Source organism: Bicyclus anynana, chromosome 6 (genome assembly GCF_947172395.1).
Source record: "Bicyclus anynana chromosome 6, ilBicAnyn1.1, whole genome shotgun sequence".
In the NCBI taxonomy this organism is placed as follows: domain Eukaryota; kingdom Metazoa; phylum Arthropoda; class Insecta; order Lepidoptera; family Nymphalidae; genus Bicyclus; species Bicyclus anynana.
The window spans coordinates 1,699,509-1,711,807 of NC_069088.1; the positions used below are offsets into that span (position 1 = coordinate 1,699,509).

General features: G+C 37.4%; 3 protein-coding genes across 4 annotated transcripts in view; 2 read left to right on the forward strand and 1 right to left on the reverse strand.

Annotated features, from left to right (window-relative positions):
* The window catches only part of LOC112053492 (uncharacterized), a 39,331-nt gene extending 32,572 nt beyond the window's left edge, over positions 1 to 6,759 (forward strand). For both annotated transcript variants that reach the window (XM_052882251.1, XM_052882252.1), the window contains 11 exons: positions 1,630 to 1,817; positions 2,329 to 2,505; positions 2,714 to 2,888; positions 3,125 to 3,300; positions 3,442 to 3,509; positions 3,590 to 3,679; positions 4,051 to 4,196; positions 4,820 to 4,976; positions 5,400 to 5,634; positions 6,105 to 6,203; positions 6,453 to 6,759. In XM_052882251.1, coding sequence (XP_052738211.1) covers positions 1,630 to 1,817; positions 2,329 to 2,505; positions 2,714 to 2,888; positions 3,125 to 3,300; positions 3,442 to 3,509; positions 3,590 to 3,679; positions 4,051 to 4,196; positions 4,820 to 4,976; positions 5,400 to 5,634; positions 6,105 to 6,203; positions 6,453 to 6,698 — 1,757 coding nt within the window. In that variant the 3' untranslated portion in view covers positions 6,699 to 6,759. The remainder of the gene's footprint in view (positions 1 to 1,629; positions 1,818 to 2,328; positions 2,506 to 2,713; positions 2,889 to 3,124; positions 3,301 to 3,441; positions 3,510 to 3,589; positions 3,680 to 4,050; positions 4,197 to 4,819; positions 4,977 to 5,399; positions 5,635 to 6,104; positions 6,204 to 6,452) is intronic.
* Positions 6,760 to 6,976: 217 nt separating this feature from the next.
* Positions 6,977 to 9,004, reverse strand: LOC112053491 (growth arrest and DNA damage-inducible proteins-interacting protein 1). The gene is made up of 3 exons (XM_024092919.2): positions 8,589 to 9,004; positions 8,166 to 8,401; positions 6,977 to 7,240 (listed from the first exon to the last, which is right to left on the reverse strand). Exons 1-3 carry the CDS (start codon positions 8,890 to 8,892, stop codon positions 7,037 to 7,039), a joined length of 744 nt encoding a protein of 247 aa, XP_023948687.2. The 5' UTR covers positions 8,893 to 9,004; the 3' UTR covers positions 6,977 to 7,036.
* Positions 9,005 to 10,147: 1,143 nt separating this feature from the next.
* Positions 10,148 to 11,808, forward strand: LOC112053494 (nitric oxide synthase-interacting protein homolog). Its single transcript, XM_024092922.2, has 2 exons — positions 10,148 to 10,937; positions 11,283 to 11,808. Exons 1-2 carry the CDS (start codon positions 10,255 to 10,257, stop codon positions 11,467 to 11,469), a joined length of 870 nt encoding a protein of 289 aa, XP_023948690.1. The 5' UTR covers positions 10,148 to 10,254; the 3' UTR covers positions 11,470 to 11,808.
* Positions 11,809 to 12,299: the final 491 nt, after the last annotated feature.

Consider the following 12,299-nt stretch of genomic DNA (forward strand, 5'->3'; position numbering starts at 1 on the left):
TCGAGAGGAAGTTTAAAAAATCGTAGAGACAACTAAAGTTATTATTTATTATTATTTCAAAGTGTTGCGCAGCTCGAGGTGCCGGGGACTGCAGTACCCGCGCGCACTTAAGGGTATAAAATTACCGGAATGTGTAGTACCCGCGCGCACTTAAGGGTATCAAATTACCGGAATGTGTAGTACCCGCGCGCACTTAAGGGTATAAAATTACCGGGATGTGTAGTACCCGCGCGCACTTAAGGGTATAAAATTACCGGGATGTGTAGTACCCGCGCGCACTTAAGGGTATAAAATTACCGGGATGTGTAGTACCCGCGCGCACTTAAGGGTATAAAATTACCGGGATGTGTAGTACCCACGCGCACTTAATACGTAGTTATAGCACTACAAAGTAAAAATGGTCTGGAGTCGATCTGATGATGGAGCTGAAACACAGATGAGCGAACTCCTTAACGGTTTACAGTAATCGAAGGAAGTCTAGGTACACTGCCCGTGGCTCGACACTGACTTGAACGTTTTTTCTTTTATTATCTTTACTAATTTTGATAATCGTACCTAATTAAAAAATATATATAGGGTTGCCTACGATTACGGCCTTATCGCTACTAAGCGATAAGGCCGCCTATTGTGTATTACTTCATTTATATATTTCTGTTCTTTAAAGATATTTTGATGTTAGGTATTTATTGTGGTGTTTAAAAAGGTGTAAATAAAAATAAATTATCTTTATGTATCTATTATATCTATGACCTAGTAGTAAATAAATATAATATTCGATTGCGTTATAGAGGTTCTATTTACTTCAAGTACATACGGAATAAAAATAAATAATCCAAGACATCTGTAATTGTCAAAGAAATTCCAATTCCAAAAAAAAGTGTCTGTCACTACATTTTAGAGCAATCATACATTTTATATTATTTGTTATCAAATAAAATTATACTTAAACGGCGCAATTGATATTATAATTGCGCTATTAAGTGTGACCGGATGATTTTTTCGAGAATATATTTACTTTTTTAAAACATGGTCGGCAAAGGTGACAGTGCAAACAGTCGTATATTTACGCAATGTTATTTGAAATGTTGCAAGCTGCAGAACTTGACGCCTATTAATGCTGCAATTCCGTCTAACAATGGCAAAGTCCTCGATCTATGCGTGGACAGGATCAAGTACATCGAATGGGCACCCATTCTGAATGCTTTGGCCTGTGACTTGAGTTTGCATTCGGTGACTATAAAATGTCGACAGCCAGTCAAAACAGGTAGGGTCAGAACTCAGAATGTCAAAAGTACCTACCTGCCGGCCTTTTTCCTTCCACCTAGCCAGTAATAACTAAATTCTTTTCAAATATTTTTTTGTAGTTTACTTATAGACAGGGTTGATAGCTTAGGGCATCAAGTTACCTTAATCCGGCACTGCCTGTTGTTTCCTTCACCGTTTGAGACACGTCATATTTAATTTGTTAAACTGAAAAGTTGGAGGTGCATGCCCGGACCGTATTGACAGAAACTACACAAACAAGAAGTTGTATAGGTAGAGGTAGTTACTTAACCTAATGAAGATAAACATTGATTACAAAATGTACCTTTAATAAGTTCTTAGTCAACCATTTTTTGTATTATCTAGTGTTAGAACATATAGACTGCGAGCGTCTCGCGAAGACAGTTAACAAGCGTGCCGTCATCCTCACCAACTTCATGCTCAGCAATCTGATGGAGGCGATCTCGCAGCTGCTCTGCAACACTACGCTACTGACGTCACTGCAGATTGAGGGGTTGCCTCTAAAGATACCCTATTTAAATCCTCTGAATGAGGTAAAATTCTTTGAATATTTCTTCTGTAGACATCCAAGAGATACTTCTTCTGTAGAGATCCTATACGCGGTCCAAGGGGTAAAGTTCGGAGATGAGGGCAGTAAGAGGTGTGTGAAGTAAGGCAATGAAGGTGACTTTCTTCTCGCTTCTCATTCCTTCCCCTCTCATCTTACCCCTACTTCCCGTGTAAGGGCTTATGCGATATGCCTATATTTACAAAACTGGACGGTTTGTTTATAACGGTAAAATAAATTTTGAAGCCACAATATATCCACGGTAAAGAGGTCAGACGCAACACCGTGAGGTTATAAGGTCCGTGTCCGCTGAAATACCTACTCCTAGTAATCTTACTGACCCTAAATATTTTATAACATAAAAACCCAAAAAATTTGGATGACTGTTTAAAGGTTCACTTCAAAACGGAAGGGAATATTTCTGTGAAAATTTCGCTTTTAGGTTAGGTATCTCATAATGATAATTTCTGTATTTTTGGAGGAGGCTTTCTTTACAGGCATTGCTTAGAAACACTTCTCTTCAACATCTCTATTTGCCACGATGCTTGATTGGCGACGCGGGCTGTTTGGCTATTTGTAAAGCGGTCAGATGTCTACCGAACATTCTCACCATGGACCTCAGTGGCTGTGAGCTCACGCCACTTGGGGCTGGCTATATAGCTGATTTGCTAAAGGTACATATCACGTTCAAAACTCTAATCGAAAAATAATCATAGTTTTGTAAAGTCATTTGGAATACATTCAGCTAACGAACCCACCACACACTGCACACTGGTGTGGGAAGTACAAAATAAGGCTCTAGCATAAATCAAATCAAATATACCTACGTTAGTTTGAAACATAATCAGAGTTATTAGTTTTCATAAAACGGCTTTTGTGCAGTATCAAAAAATCCATCGCTACAGTGAAAACTGGGTGCACACTCTGCGCTATCGGCTGCCAGAGTTAGATACAATGGCGGGCTTGAGGAGAATCACATTGTGCGGGAACACGCAACTTGGAGATGCAGGACTCGGCAAACTGCTGGACGTCCTAGCAGACGATTTGTGGATTAAAGGTATACATAATCATAGATACAAAGGTACAACAGAGTTCAAAGAGCAGATAGACATTAGTGTCCTAAAACTGTGGTGGCATGTAATATCTTCTGCAATTATTGATCTTACTCGTGGACAGAATTTAACTGTTAGTCGTAACTATTAAGGATGAAGTTCCAACTGTATCCGAACTGTAGCTTATGAGTAGTATTGCGTAAACCATGCTTTGATTCTTGATACGAGTACGACCTTTCAGCTCTGGACGTCCAAAACTGTGGTCTAACGGAAGAGTCTGCGGCTGCCGTCCTACAAATGATGGCGTCAAATACAACTATCGTTGTGTTGGACGTAAGACACAACGTTTTATCAAGCGAGTCGTTGTCCAAAATCCGGTCTGCACTTAGGCAGAATGAAAGGGGTATTGGCGCACAGGTATCCGATTTCTTGACCTTTAGGTATTTATTTGTGTATTTAGCTGTCTGGAAGTAAGCAGATTGGTAAAAGTAATTTAAATTGAATGGAAACTATCCATTTAAGACATATATGTAGTTTTAAAAGCCTCATGTTTTTCAGTATTCGTGGCTCGGGAACCTGTCTAGCTCCTCAAGTGAAGGCAGGATAATAAAGTCAGTTCCTTCGAAGTGAGTCGAAACCGTGAATTTAGACTTTCAAATGGTATATTCGAAACAAACCCTCTACTAATTAGTAAATGTGGTTTCAGAAATGGAATTACTAAAGATCGAGCACCCGCTCATATTAAGACTGCACCTAGTAAATACAACGTCAAATCTAACATAGTTAAAAAGGAAAGGTAAGTTATGCATTGTACATGTACCTATTTCATTAAAACTATGGAGGGTGGAGTTAAAAAAATGTCAGTTATGTCAGAGTTGAAAAGTTAGTGTCCAACTGTAATAAGCTGTATGTTATCTTCATTATCAGCCGATGGACGTCCACTGCTGGACATAGACATCTTGTATAGACTTCCAAAAACCGTGGTGTTAAGCTGTATGTAGGATTTCGAAAATCCACTATGATATAGCAAGCATAAATTATACACGATAGGTGCTGATGTTCCTCAGGTACATCTCAATCTGTGTTCTACTAGTACCACAGTGAGACATTGTTCCATAAAAAATAAACACAAATGATTCTGATGCGGACTAAAATAATGTGTTTCAGAGATTACACAGAATTGTTAGAAGAGCAGTTGCAAGATGAGACGTCTCACCGTCGACAGCTCGAGGAGCTGAACGAGAGGCTGGTGCAACAGATGAAGTCGCTGAAACAACAGCAGATACAGCTGTGGCAGAACTCGCCCTCGTCTAGTAATTTACGCTTGATTTAATACATCTATCTATCACGAGATAGATGTATTAAATCTTTTAGAAGATGGGATTTTAAGCTTAGGACCGCAAAGCTGCTCCAAACGGCTAAGCTAGCTAAGATAATGTTTAAGCTCCAGTAGTTTTAAGCTCTTCGCTGAACTATTGTCGTACCTCACTGTTTCTGATTAAAGGGACCGAGAACCTAAGTAAGATACCTATTCTTTAAAAATGTTGACACTGTGTTATAATGGTAACAGAGTTCGACGACTTAAAGGGCACGGGTTGTGATACCACCTAGGAAGAAAGCAAATCACAAAATTCCTCATGACAGAACAAAAGAACCTCTTGATCGCATAGGCATACCACTTTGCCAGCGAGGCAGCTTCTAAATTCTTTAAAGTCCATTGGCAGTCGAAACTTCAGTCTGTGAAATGCGCATGTCTCCCTCGGGCGGGCTGGCGGGATACTACAGTACATTTATTGGCGATTTCGCGGTTGACAGATTAATGCTTTTAAATGATTATGGAAATATTTTTGGTTCATTTGTTATTTTCGTAGGAGAAAAGCTAGTCAGAATGTCCTCTTTCAACAACAAAAATCTCAGATTATCCAACTCTACCCAGGTTCAGAGCAGTCGTTCCAGGGAAGTTCAAGGTCTGGAGATTTGTCGAACAGCTCTGGTTCCTCAAGCTCAGTGCCCATAGATCAGAGCACACTATCCTATATACAGCAAGCTTTTAAAGATATCTACGCGTTTATCAAGAACAACCAGTGTCATGGGTGAGACGTCTTTATCAAACCATTGTACGGTGAACGGTGTTCTTATAACGCGATATAGTGAGCTTCGCATTAGTCTCTCTCTCTCTATCTATAGTATCTTGTTAGAAAGAAATGGAGACGAATTCTAAACTCATATTGTTCAATTATAAAAAAATCGTTACAGTACTATAACGCTAATCTTCCAGAAATAAAAAAGATTAGCGTAACCAAAAGTTTTGATTTACATTTTAACGGTTATGGTTTACATTAACAAGCTGATGTTTATTCAGTATATGGGGACACTATACATTGTATCATCATAAACATATTATTGGTTCCAAACTGTTTACTTGGAAAATAATCACGTCATTTAAGCCGTTTCTCTATTGCAATATTAAGTTAAACACTCAACGATAATTGTTTTTATCGATCTTCTATTTACAGGCAATGTCATTTGGACATATTCGAAGAGGAGGAATCGGAAGAACAGAAAGAGCTAATAGAGCCGATAGCAATAACAGAAGTGGAGAAAACTGATGTTAGAGATGTCCGCGTAAACATCGTGCCTAAGAAAGCTCAGAGCACGCACTGGAAATTGACAGAAAATGTTAAGAAGAAGAAAATTACTCAGTCGGCGCATTTGCTCGGGGCTACACAGCGTCACGTTAAGAAAGAAACGGTACGTCTTTTGTATTTGAGATTTATAATACAAATGATACCACCCAGACACTGGAAAACATTTATACCAATGATAATTTTCATGCTCATCACGCAAATACATTTCACTTCGGAAATCAAAACCCACAGATGGATGGACCCATGGATGTGGCATGGTCACTACTCACTTTACCACTCTAGCTTGAATTTTGAAAACTTTTCAGGGGCTGTGAGTTATTGAATAGGTACACATAATTCGAGGACTGCATTCTGTTTACAGTTTTAAACTCAGAAATGCATGCAGATTACTGTAGAGTAATCTGCATGCATTTCTAGGTATATACCTAGGACCTTTATTGTATGTCTATGAATTTGATCATGTCTGGTGTGTAAATGTAACAGGACAAGGACACAACACACATCACAATAATACACAATAAAAATAGTTTTATTTTTACATAATATAGCTAATTATGCAAAATATACTTTCAGACACTTGAAATGGTCGAGAGACAGATGGGCGATACGACAGACGTGGTCAGAGATGATGTTATAAAAGAAGTGATTGCAGCAGAGAAAGATCCCAAACGAGTAAGCTAGTTTTGATAGAATATTTGTTGACAAAAACTATACCATCGGAGGCCCGAGACCAAATTCGTTGAGGTTTCAAAGAAATCGTCACGTATTTTTATTTATTTGTAAGATTAAGTACTTATGATATTGTTACGGCACGCAAAGATACAGCATACTCAGCCTACTGGTAAATACGCCACTGGCTTAGATAGCTCATAGGTTAACCAGGACTGAGTGGAGTGGTTGAATTTCGAATATTTCTTCCAGAATATCCAAGATAGCCCTCGCAGTAGCGTCGTAAGCGACTCATCCGACACTCTTGTTTACTCGCCAAAATCGCCTCACACCGAGAGAGTGTATCACTCGCCGTGTGTCGAGACCGTGTATGAGTCTCCTCGGCGCGAGAGTGTGAACAGGAGTATAGCGGGCGACTCGCGGGAGAATACAACGTACCAACATTACAACCTGAACCCACGAAACGTGCTATACTCATCCTCAGATGAAGACTCGTGATGGAAGATCTTTTGTATTGCCTTTGTTATTTTGTGTCAAGATTAAAGTATTTTTTTTTCAATATTGTTTTTTATATTCTTGAATAAACTAATATCGTAACTAGCGGACTCCCGCGACTTCGTCCGCCCTTAGATCTCTTTAATCCGGCTCTATAAACTACAAACTGTAAAGTACCTCCCTGCCAAATTTCATCTTTGTACGTCAAATGATTTTAGAGATTTCGTGGTGAAACCTTTCACATTTATATAATTAAGGTGACAGTAATAAACACTGAAAAGAATCAACAAATTAATTTTATTACTTTACTTTACTAAATAAATACATCCCAAGTATGTGATTTAACTCTTTTCACTAATCTCACCACTCTTTTGCTGCAGTTTGGCGATCATCATCTTCTCTTTTGCCTCCATCCGCGCCTGTTTCTCCAACTTCTTCTGTTCTTTTTCTCTCTTTGCCAGTACTTCCTTGAAGCGTTCATCTTTGGGATCGAGGGTAAAGCCAAAGTGTCTTCTCACTTCCTCTACTAGGCGTTCTTTCTTTTGCTATAAATAAAAGAAAATTGAGATATCAAATTGTCTGCAGGAATTTTAAACACCACTTTTGTTGCTTGTAGTAATTGGTCCCCTTAATTCCTATCTTTGATTGGATTTGGATTTTGGGGTTTTTGACTCTATACAAGTAATGCAATTTAATAGATTTATTTATGACACTAACTAGCGTACGGCCAGACTTCGTCCGCGTGAAACTCAATGGTAACTTTCAACTACCCCTACCCTACCCTTACTCTAACCCTACCTCCACTCATTTTTCTAATTTTCCATGCAATTTTTTTAATTTTTTCATAAGAACCTTCTCCTGACAATAACAAACAAGTACATACCTACCTACCATTAATTCTTTCTATTATAGAATCTACCATTAACCAAATCAAATAGGTCCACATGAGGCTTAATTTTACATGCATAGAACCCAGTTAACATGATCACACTTAAAACAATGTTTTTATATATTTCTTAACATAAAACGTTTTTTTTTTATTCTTTACAAGTTAGCTTTTGACTACAATCTCACCTGCTGGTAAGTGATGATGCAATGCAAGATGGAAGCGGGTTAACTTGTTAAGAGGAGAATGAAAATCCACACACCTTTCAGTTTTTACACAACATTGTACTGGAACTCTAAATCGCTTGGCGGTACGTCTTTGCTGGTAGGGTGGTAACTAGCTAGACCTGGATCAATTATCAAAATCTCAATAGGCCCAGCTGGGGATTGAACCCAGGACCTCCGTTTTGTAAATCCACCGCCCATACCACTGTGCCACGGAAGCCGACAAACGCCCACCCGTGACACTGGCACAATTGTGCCCACTGGTGTGAGGATGCGTTATTAGTTGGGTCCCTGTATCATGTGTGATCAAGAGCTCACCTACCATTGTAATTCATTACAAAAAGACGACAATGTCCTCACCTTAGCCGCCAGCACCTCTGCAGCCTTTTTAGCAACCTTGTCATTTAATTCCTTCTTCCACTGCTCTAACTTAGCAACCTTGGTTGCTACTTCTATGTCTCTCTGTTCTATTCTCAACTGCTCCTCCCTTCTCTTTTCTGCTGTTGCATCCATCACCTGTCTGATTGTATAGGGGAATGCTACTGCTTCAAATTCTTTCTTCTCTTCTATTTCTTTTTTGGTGGGCCAACAAAGACCTGCAAGAGAAATTGTTTTTATTCTCGGTCGGATCGGTTTATCCTTGAAAAGGTAATGGAAATAAATTGTTGTAGGTGTAGAAACCTCTCAGGATATCAGGAAAACTTAATACCATAATCCTTTCTCTATTAGGCAAGTGGTTTCTTTGGGCTTAGAATGCATGCTATATAAATAAAAATTTCTTACTTGGATTGACCCCACTTGCAACTCCATATTTGCCATACATTTTTCTATTATACTTGACTGTTAAATGTGCTAAACAGTTTGGCTCTTCATAGGGACGTCTACCATTAACCAGGTTGTAATGCGCCTTGGCTAGTCTCGACGTATTTCTCTTTTTACGAATCTCTTCTTCTTTAGCAAGGAGATCTTCTGTATCGTCAATAAGCACTTGCTCATTCTGTTCAATTTCTGGCACTGTTGTAGAAAAACGGTGAAAATTGCTGACGAGATTTAATCGAGTGAACTTATTTCTTAGGCATATATTCATTTTTAATTATTCAACGATAATTTTTGGTTTAATAACTTTTTAAAGAAATTTTTAATTTTGTATATAAAGGTTATATTATTATTTGATCATCACCACAGACAAACCCCCCATAGAGTACATTGAATATAGGGTATAGAGTCCTCAGATGCCATCTCCGCTTAGCGCCATCATGTGAGCAGATAGAGAACTACACCAATTATAATATATACCCATAAGTATAAAATGAGCGTCGAATAACGTATATAAACCTATATCCATAGAGACATAAACATAATGTTTACCTACTAGTATTAACTGTTCTTTAATTCTATTATTTTATTTTGGAATTCGGGTACAAATAATAAAAACACAAATGGGATACATATAATTATTTATTGTTTCTCCTTTTGTGAACATAAACAACTCCGTCTCTTTGAATAGAGTCATCTTCGTCAAAACCTCTAGTGGTACCCCATAACAATATATTTGTTGACTTACACCAATTAAATGTAAAAAATCTGCATGAAAAAATAAAAAAAGAACTCTACTAAATCTCAAGAGAAGACATATATAACAGAGTTCTCGGAATCCAAAGTAAAGCACAGGTCAAAACGATTTATAACAGTCACCAAAATCCATAAAAAAAGCCAGGTCGTCGGGAAAGATCAACGCAAAAAAACACCATGAAGAAAGCAGAAGAAATAAAACCGTTTCGTCTACAAAATTAAACAAAATGTCACAAGCCGCACAAGGTTATAATTTTTTTTTAATACCTGGCTTAAGATTACCTCAGAATCCTGCTGGTCAAAGTGCCTTAAAGCGCCATCTATTGAGCAAATAGGGAATTAAGGAGGCATATGCAATTTGTACTGAGGTCGTAATGTACAGACTGATTACACCCTGAAACCCCCACAACTACAAAACCACTGACAACTGACATTTGAGTTTGACATTTCTATTTCCTATTCAGACGATCAAGTTCGGAATCTCGGAAATAAAAAATACATACATGCTAACAAAATCATCTCTTTTTGGAAGTCGGTTAAAACATAGATGTATATCTGTGGTTAAAAACTGTTAAAACTCAGGCTCACGAAGACCTCTCTGTCTAGATAATAGTTATCTCCGGCTAGAACTTGAATACAGTTTATAAAAAAGCCTTGAATACAGTTTATAAAAAATAAAGAACATAAATAAGTCTGTGGTAATAAATCATTTTTGTATTTGTATTCATTTCTGTGTTGTCTGTATCTGTGACTCTGTGTCTGTGATTTACATCAGTGATCTGGTGGTGATCTGTATTCTGTGATTTACGTTATTTTATTTACAAAATCCTTTTCTAAAAAGCTCATTTGACTTTTATAGTATTCCAAGTTAATAAAAATGACCAGGCATGCAAGAAACTGCACAGCCGGGGCAGTATATACATATCACGAAAAGAAAAAAGATGCAGCTGCCTCAGGATACGGCACACAGAGCGAAAGAGTTGGCAAAGATTCCGTGAAAAGTTTTGACTGCTGTAGTTTAACTTTGCAGCCCTGCAGAAACCCAGTAGTCACAAAAGAAGGATACCTTTTCGATAAAGAAGCGATATTAGAATATATTATATCAAAGAAAAACGAGTATAACCGCAAATTAAAACAATATGAAAAACAGTTGAAGAAGGAAGAAAATGAAATGAAAGAGTTGGCTGCAGCTGAAAAAGAGGCCAATCTTATTAAATTCATGAGCAGAGAGAAGAACATTACACACACGAGTAAATCTGACACCAGTGCAGCGTCTTCTTCTGTGTCGAACCTGGCGAATGGTAAACATAAGGAATTACCAAGTTTCTGGGTACCCTCACAGCTACCTGATGCAAAAGTTTCCAAAATAGAGAAACCAGACCCGACAGTTTTGTGCCCAATAAGTGGTAAACCTCTCAAAATGAAGGATTTGATAGAAGTGAAATGGACATTGGTGAATGACCCTGAGGATAAAAAATCTTTGATTGCCAAAGAGAATAGATATATGTGCCCCATCACACATGATATATTAAGCAATGCTGTACCTTGTGCTATTATTAGGTAATATTGATAATAATTTGTAATTAGTTCTAGCAAATTTATTCTAAAAGGCTATACAATGCCTTGTAATGTTAGCTAGACACAATCGAGTTTATGGTCCATTTTGCGGCACAGTGATGTAAGCAGTGATAAATAAATATTAAAGCCACTTTTTCACCAACCTCACACATTCAAGTTTACTATCCTTAGGGATGTGGGCAACGTATGTAAGCAGGCAAGACTCTGAATACACTTATAAGTGTATATGTTGTCATAGAGAGTACTAAATTATCTTTCTATCAAAATTTCCAATGCAGTGTAACAATAATTTTTCTTGCAATTAAATTAGTATCTTCTTCATTACAGAAATAGTGGACACATCATAACAATGGAATGTGTAGAAAAGATTATCAAAAAAGACTGGATCAACCCACTCACAGGCGAGAAGCTTAAAGAGAAAGATATCATACCTCTGCAGAGGGGAGGCACTGGTTATGCTCTCACCAACCAAAACCTGGAGGGGAAAAATGAGAGACCTGTGTTACAAGCTTAGTTTATTTAGCTAATTTACTAAGACACTGTCTTGTATACAGCTGCAACTCCTAAACAGCTGGACCAATTTATATGAAATTTTGTACATATCAATTGGTCTGTGGATGATTTTAAAATACAAATGGACCTGGTAGATGGCATTCTGTTCAAATCTGTGAACAATGTCTGGTCTTGAAACACCACTACTTGGTCTAGTTGAGAATCTAAAATCATCTGTTCTAATGTAACACACTTGCATCGTTTCAACCATATATGAGGTATTCATATAGAAAAAACTATATACAAAGATGGTTGTATATTATATAGTTTATGAATAGGCTATACTTGTATTATAAAATATCTTGATGAATTTATTTTTCATTTAAGTTTGATTGTGAGTCACCTGTAGTAGCAATTATTGAACTTAACAATATAAATAATGCTCCAATTAGTTTTAAATTTCTACTAATATTATAAAGAGATAAAGGTTGTGAGGTTGTATGGGTAATCTCTGGATCTACTGAACCAATTTAAAACTACTACAAAAAAACAACAGCATAAGACTATCTATCTATTAATGATAACTCACTATAATCTATTGTATGCTAGTTCTAATATAATGCATTATTAGCAAAGAAGTTTTCATAAATATTATATGTATAAATAACTAAATACTTAGGTAACTACCTGAATGTAATGGCCGGACCTTGGTAGCTCTGCGAAGTACTCTTACCTGTGCAACTCTGGACTTATAAGTTCGGGCGACGGCTAGTGTCTAAATAAATAAAGTGTATTTCCTGTGAGATACATACCTACCATTATTCTCTCCTCTCTTAATGTGTTATACTTTTT

Excerpts from the sequence above, each read along its gene's own strand:
- LOC112053491 (XM_024092919.2), bottom strand. The coding sequence starts at position 8,892 with ATGAATATATGCCTAAGAAATAAGTTCACTCGATTAAATCTCGTCAGC. Across the intron at positions 8,402-8,588 it reads TGCAAGTGGGGTCAATCCAA|GTCTTTGTTGGCCCACCAAA; the intron begins GTAAGAAATTTT and ends TTTCTCTTGCAG. Across the intron at positions 7,241-8,165 it reads CAGAGGTGCTGGCGGCTAAG|CAAAAGAAAGAACGCCTAGT; the intron begins GTGAGGACATTG and ends TTTTATTTATAG.
- LOC112053494 (XM_024092922.2), top strand. The coding sequence starts at position 10,255 with ATGACCAGGCATGCAAGAAACTGCACAGCCGGGGCAGTATATACATAT. Across the intron at positions 10,938-11,282 it reads GTACCTTGTGCTATTATTAG|AAATAGTGGACACATCATAA; the intron begins GTAATATTGATA and ends TCTTCATTACAG.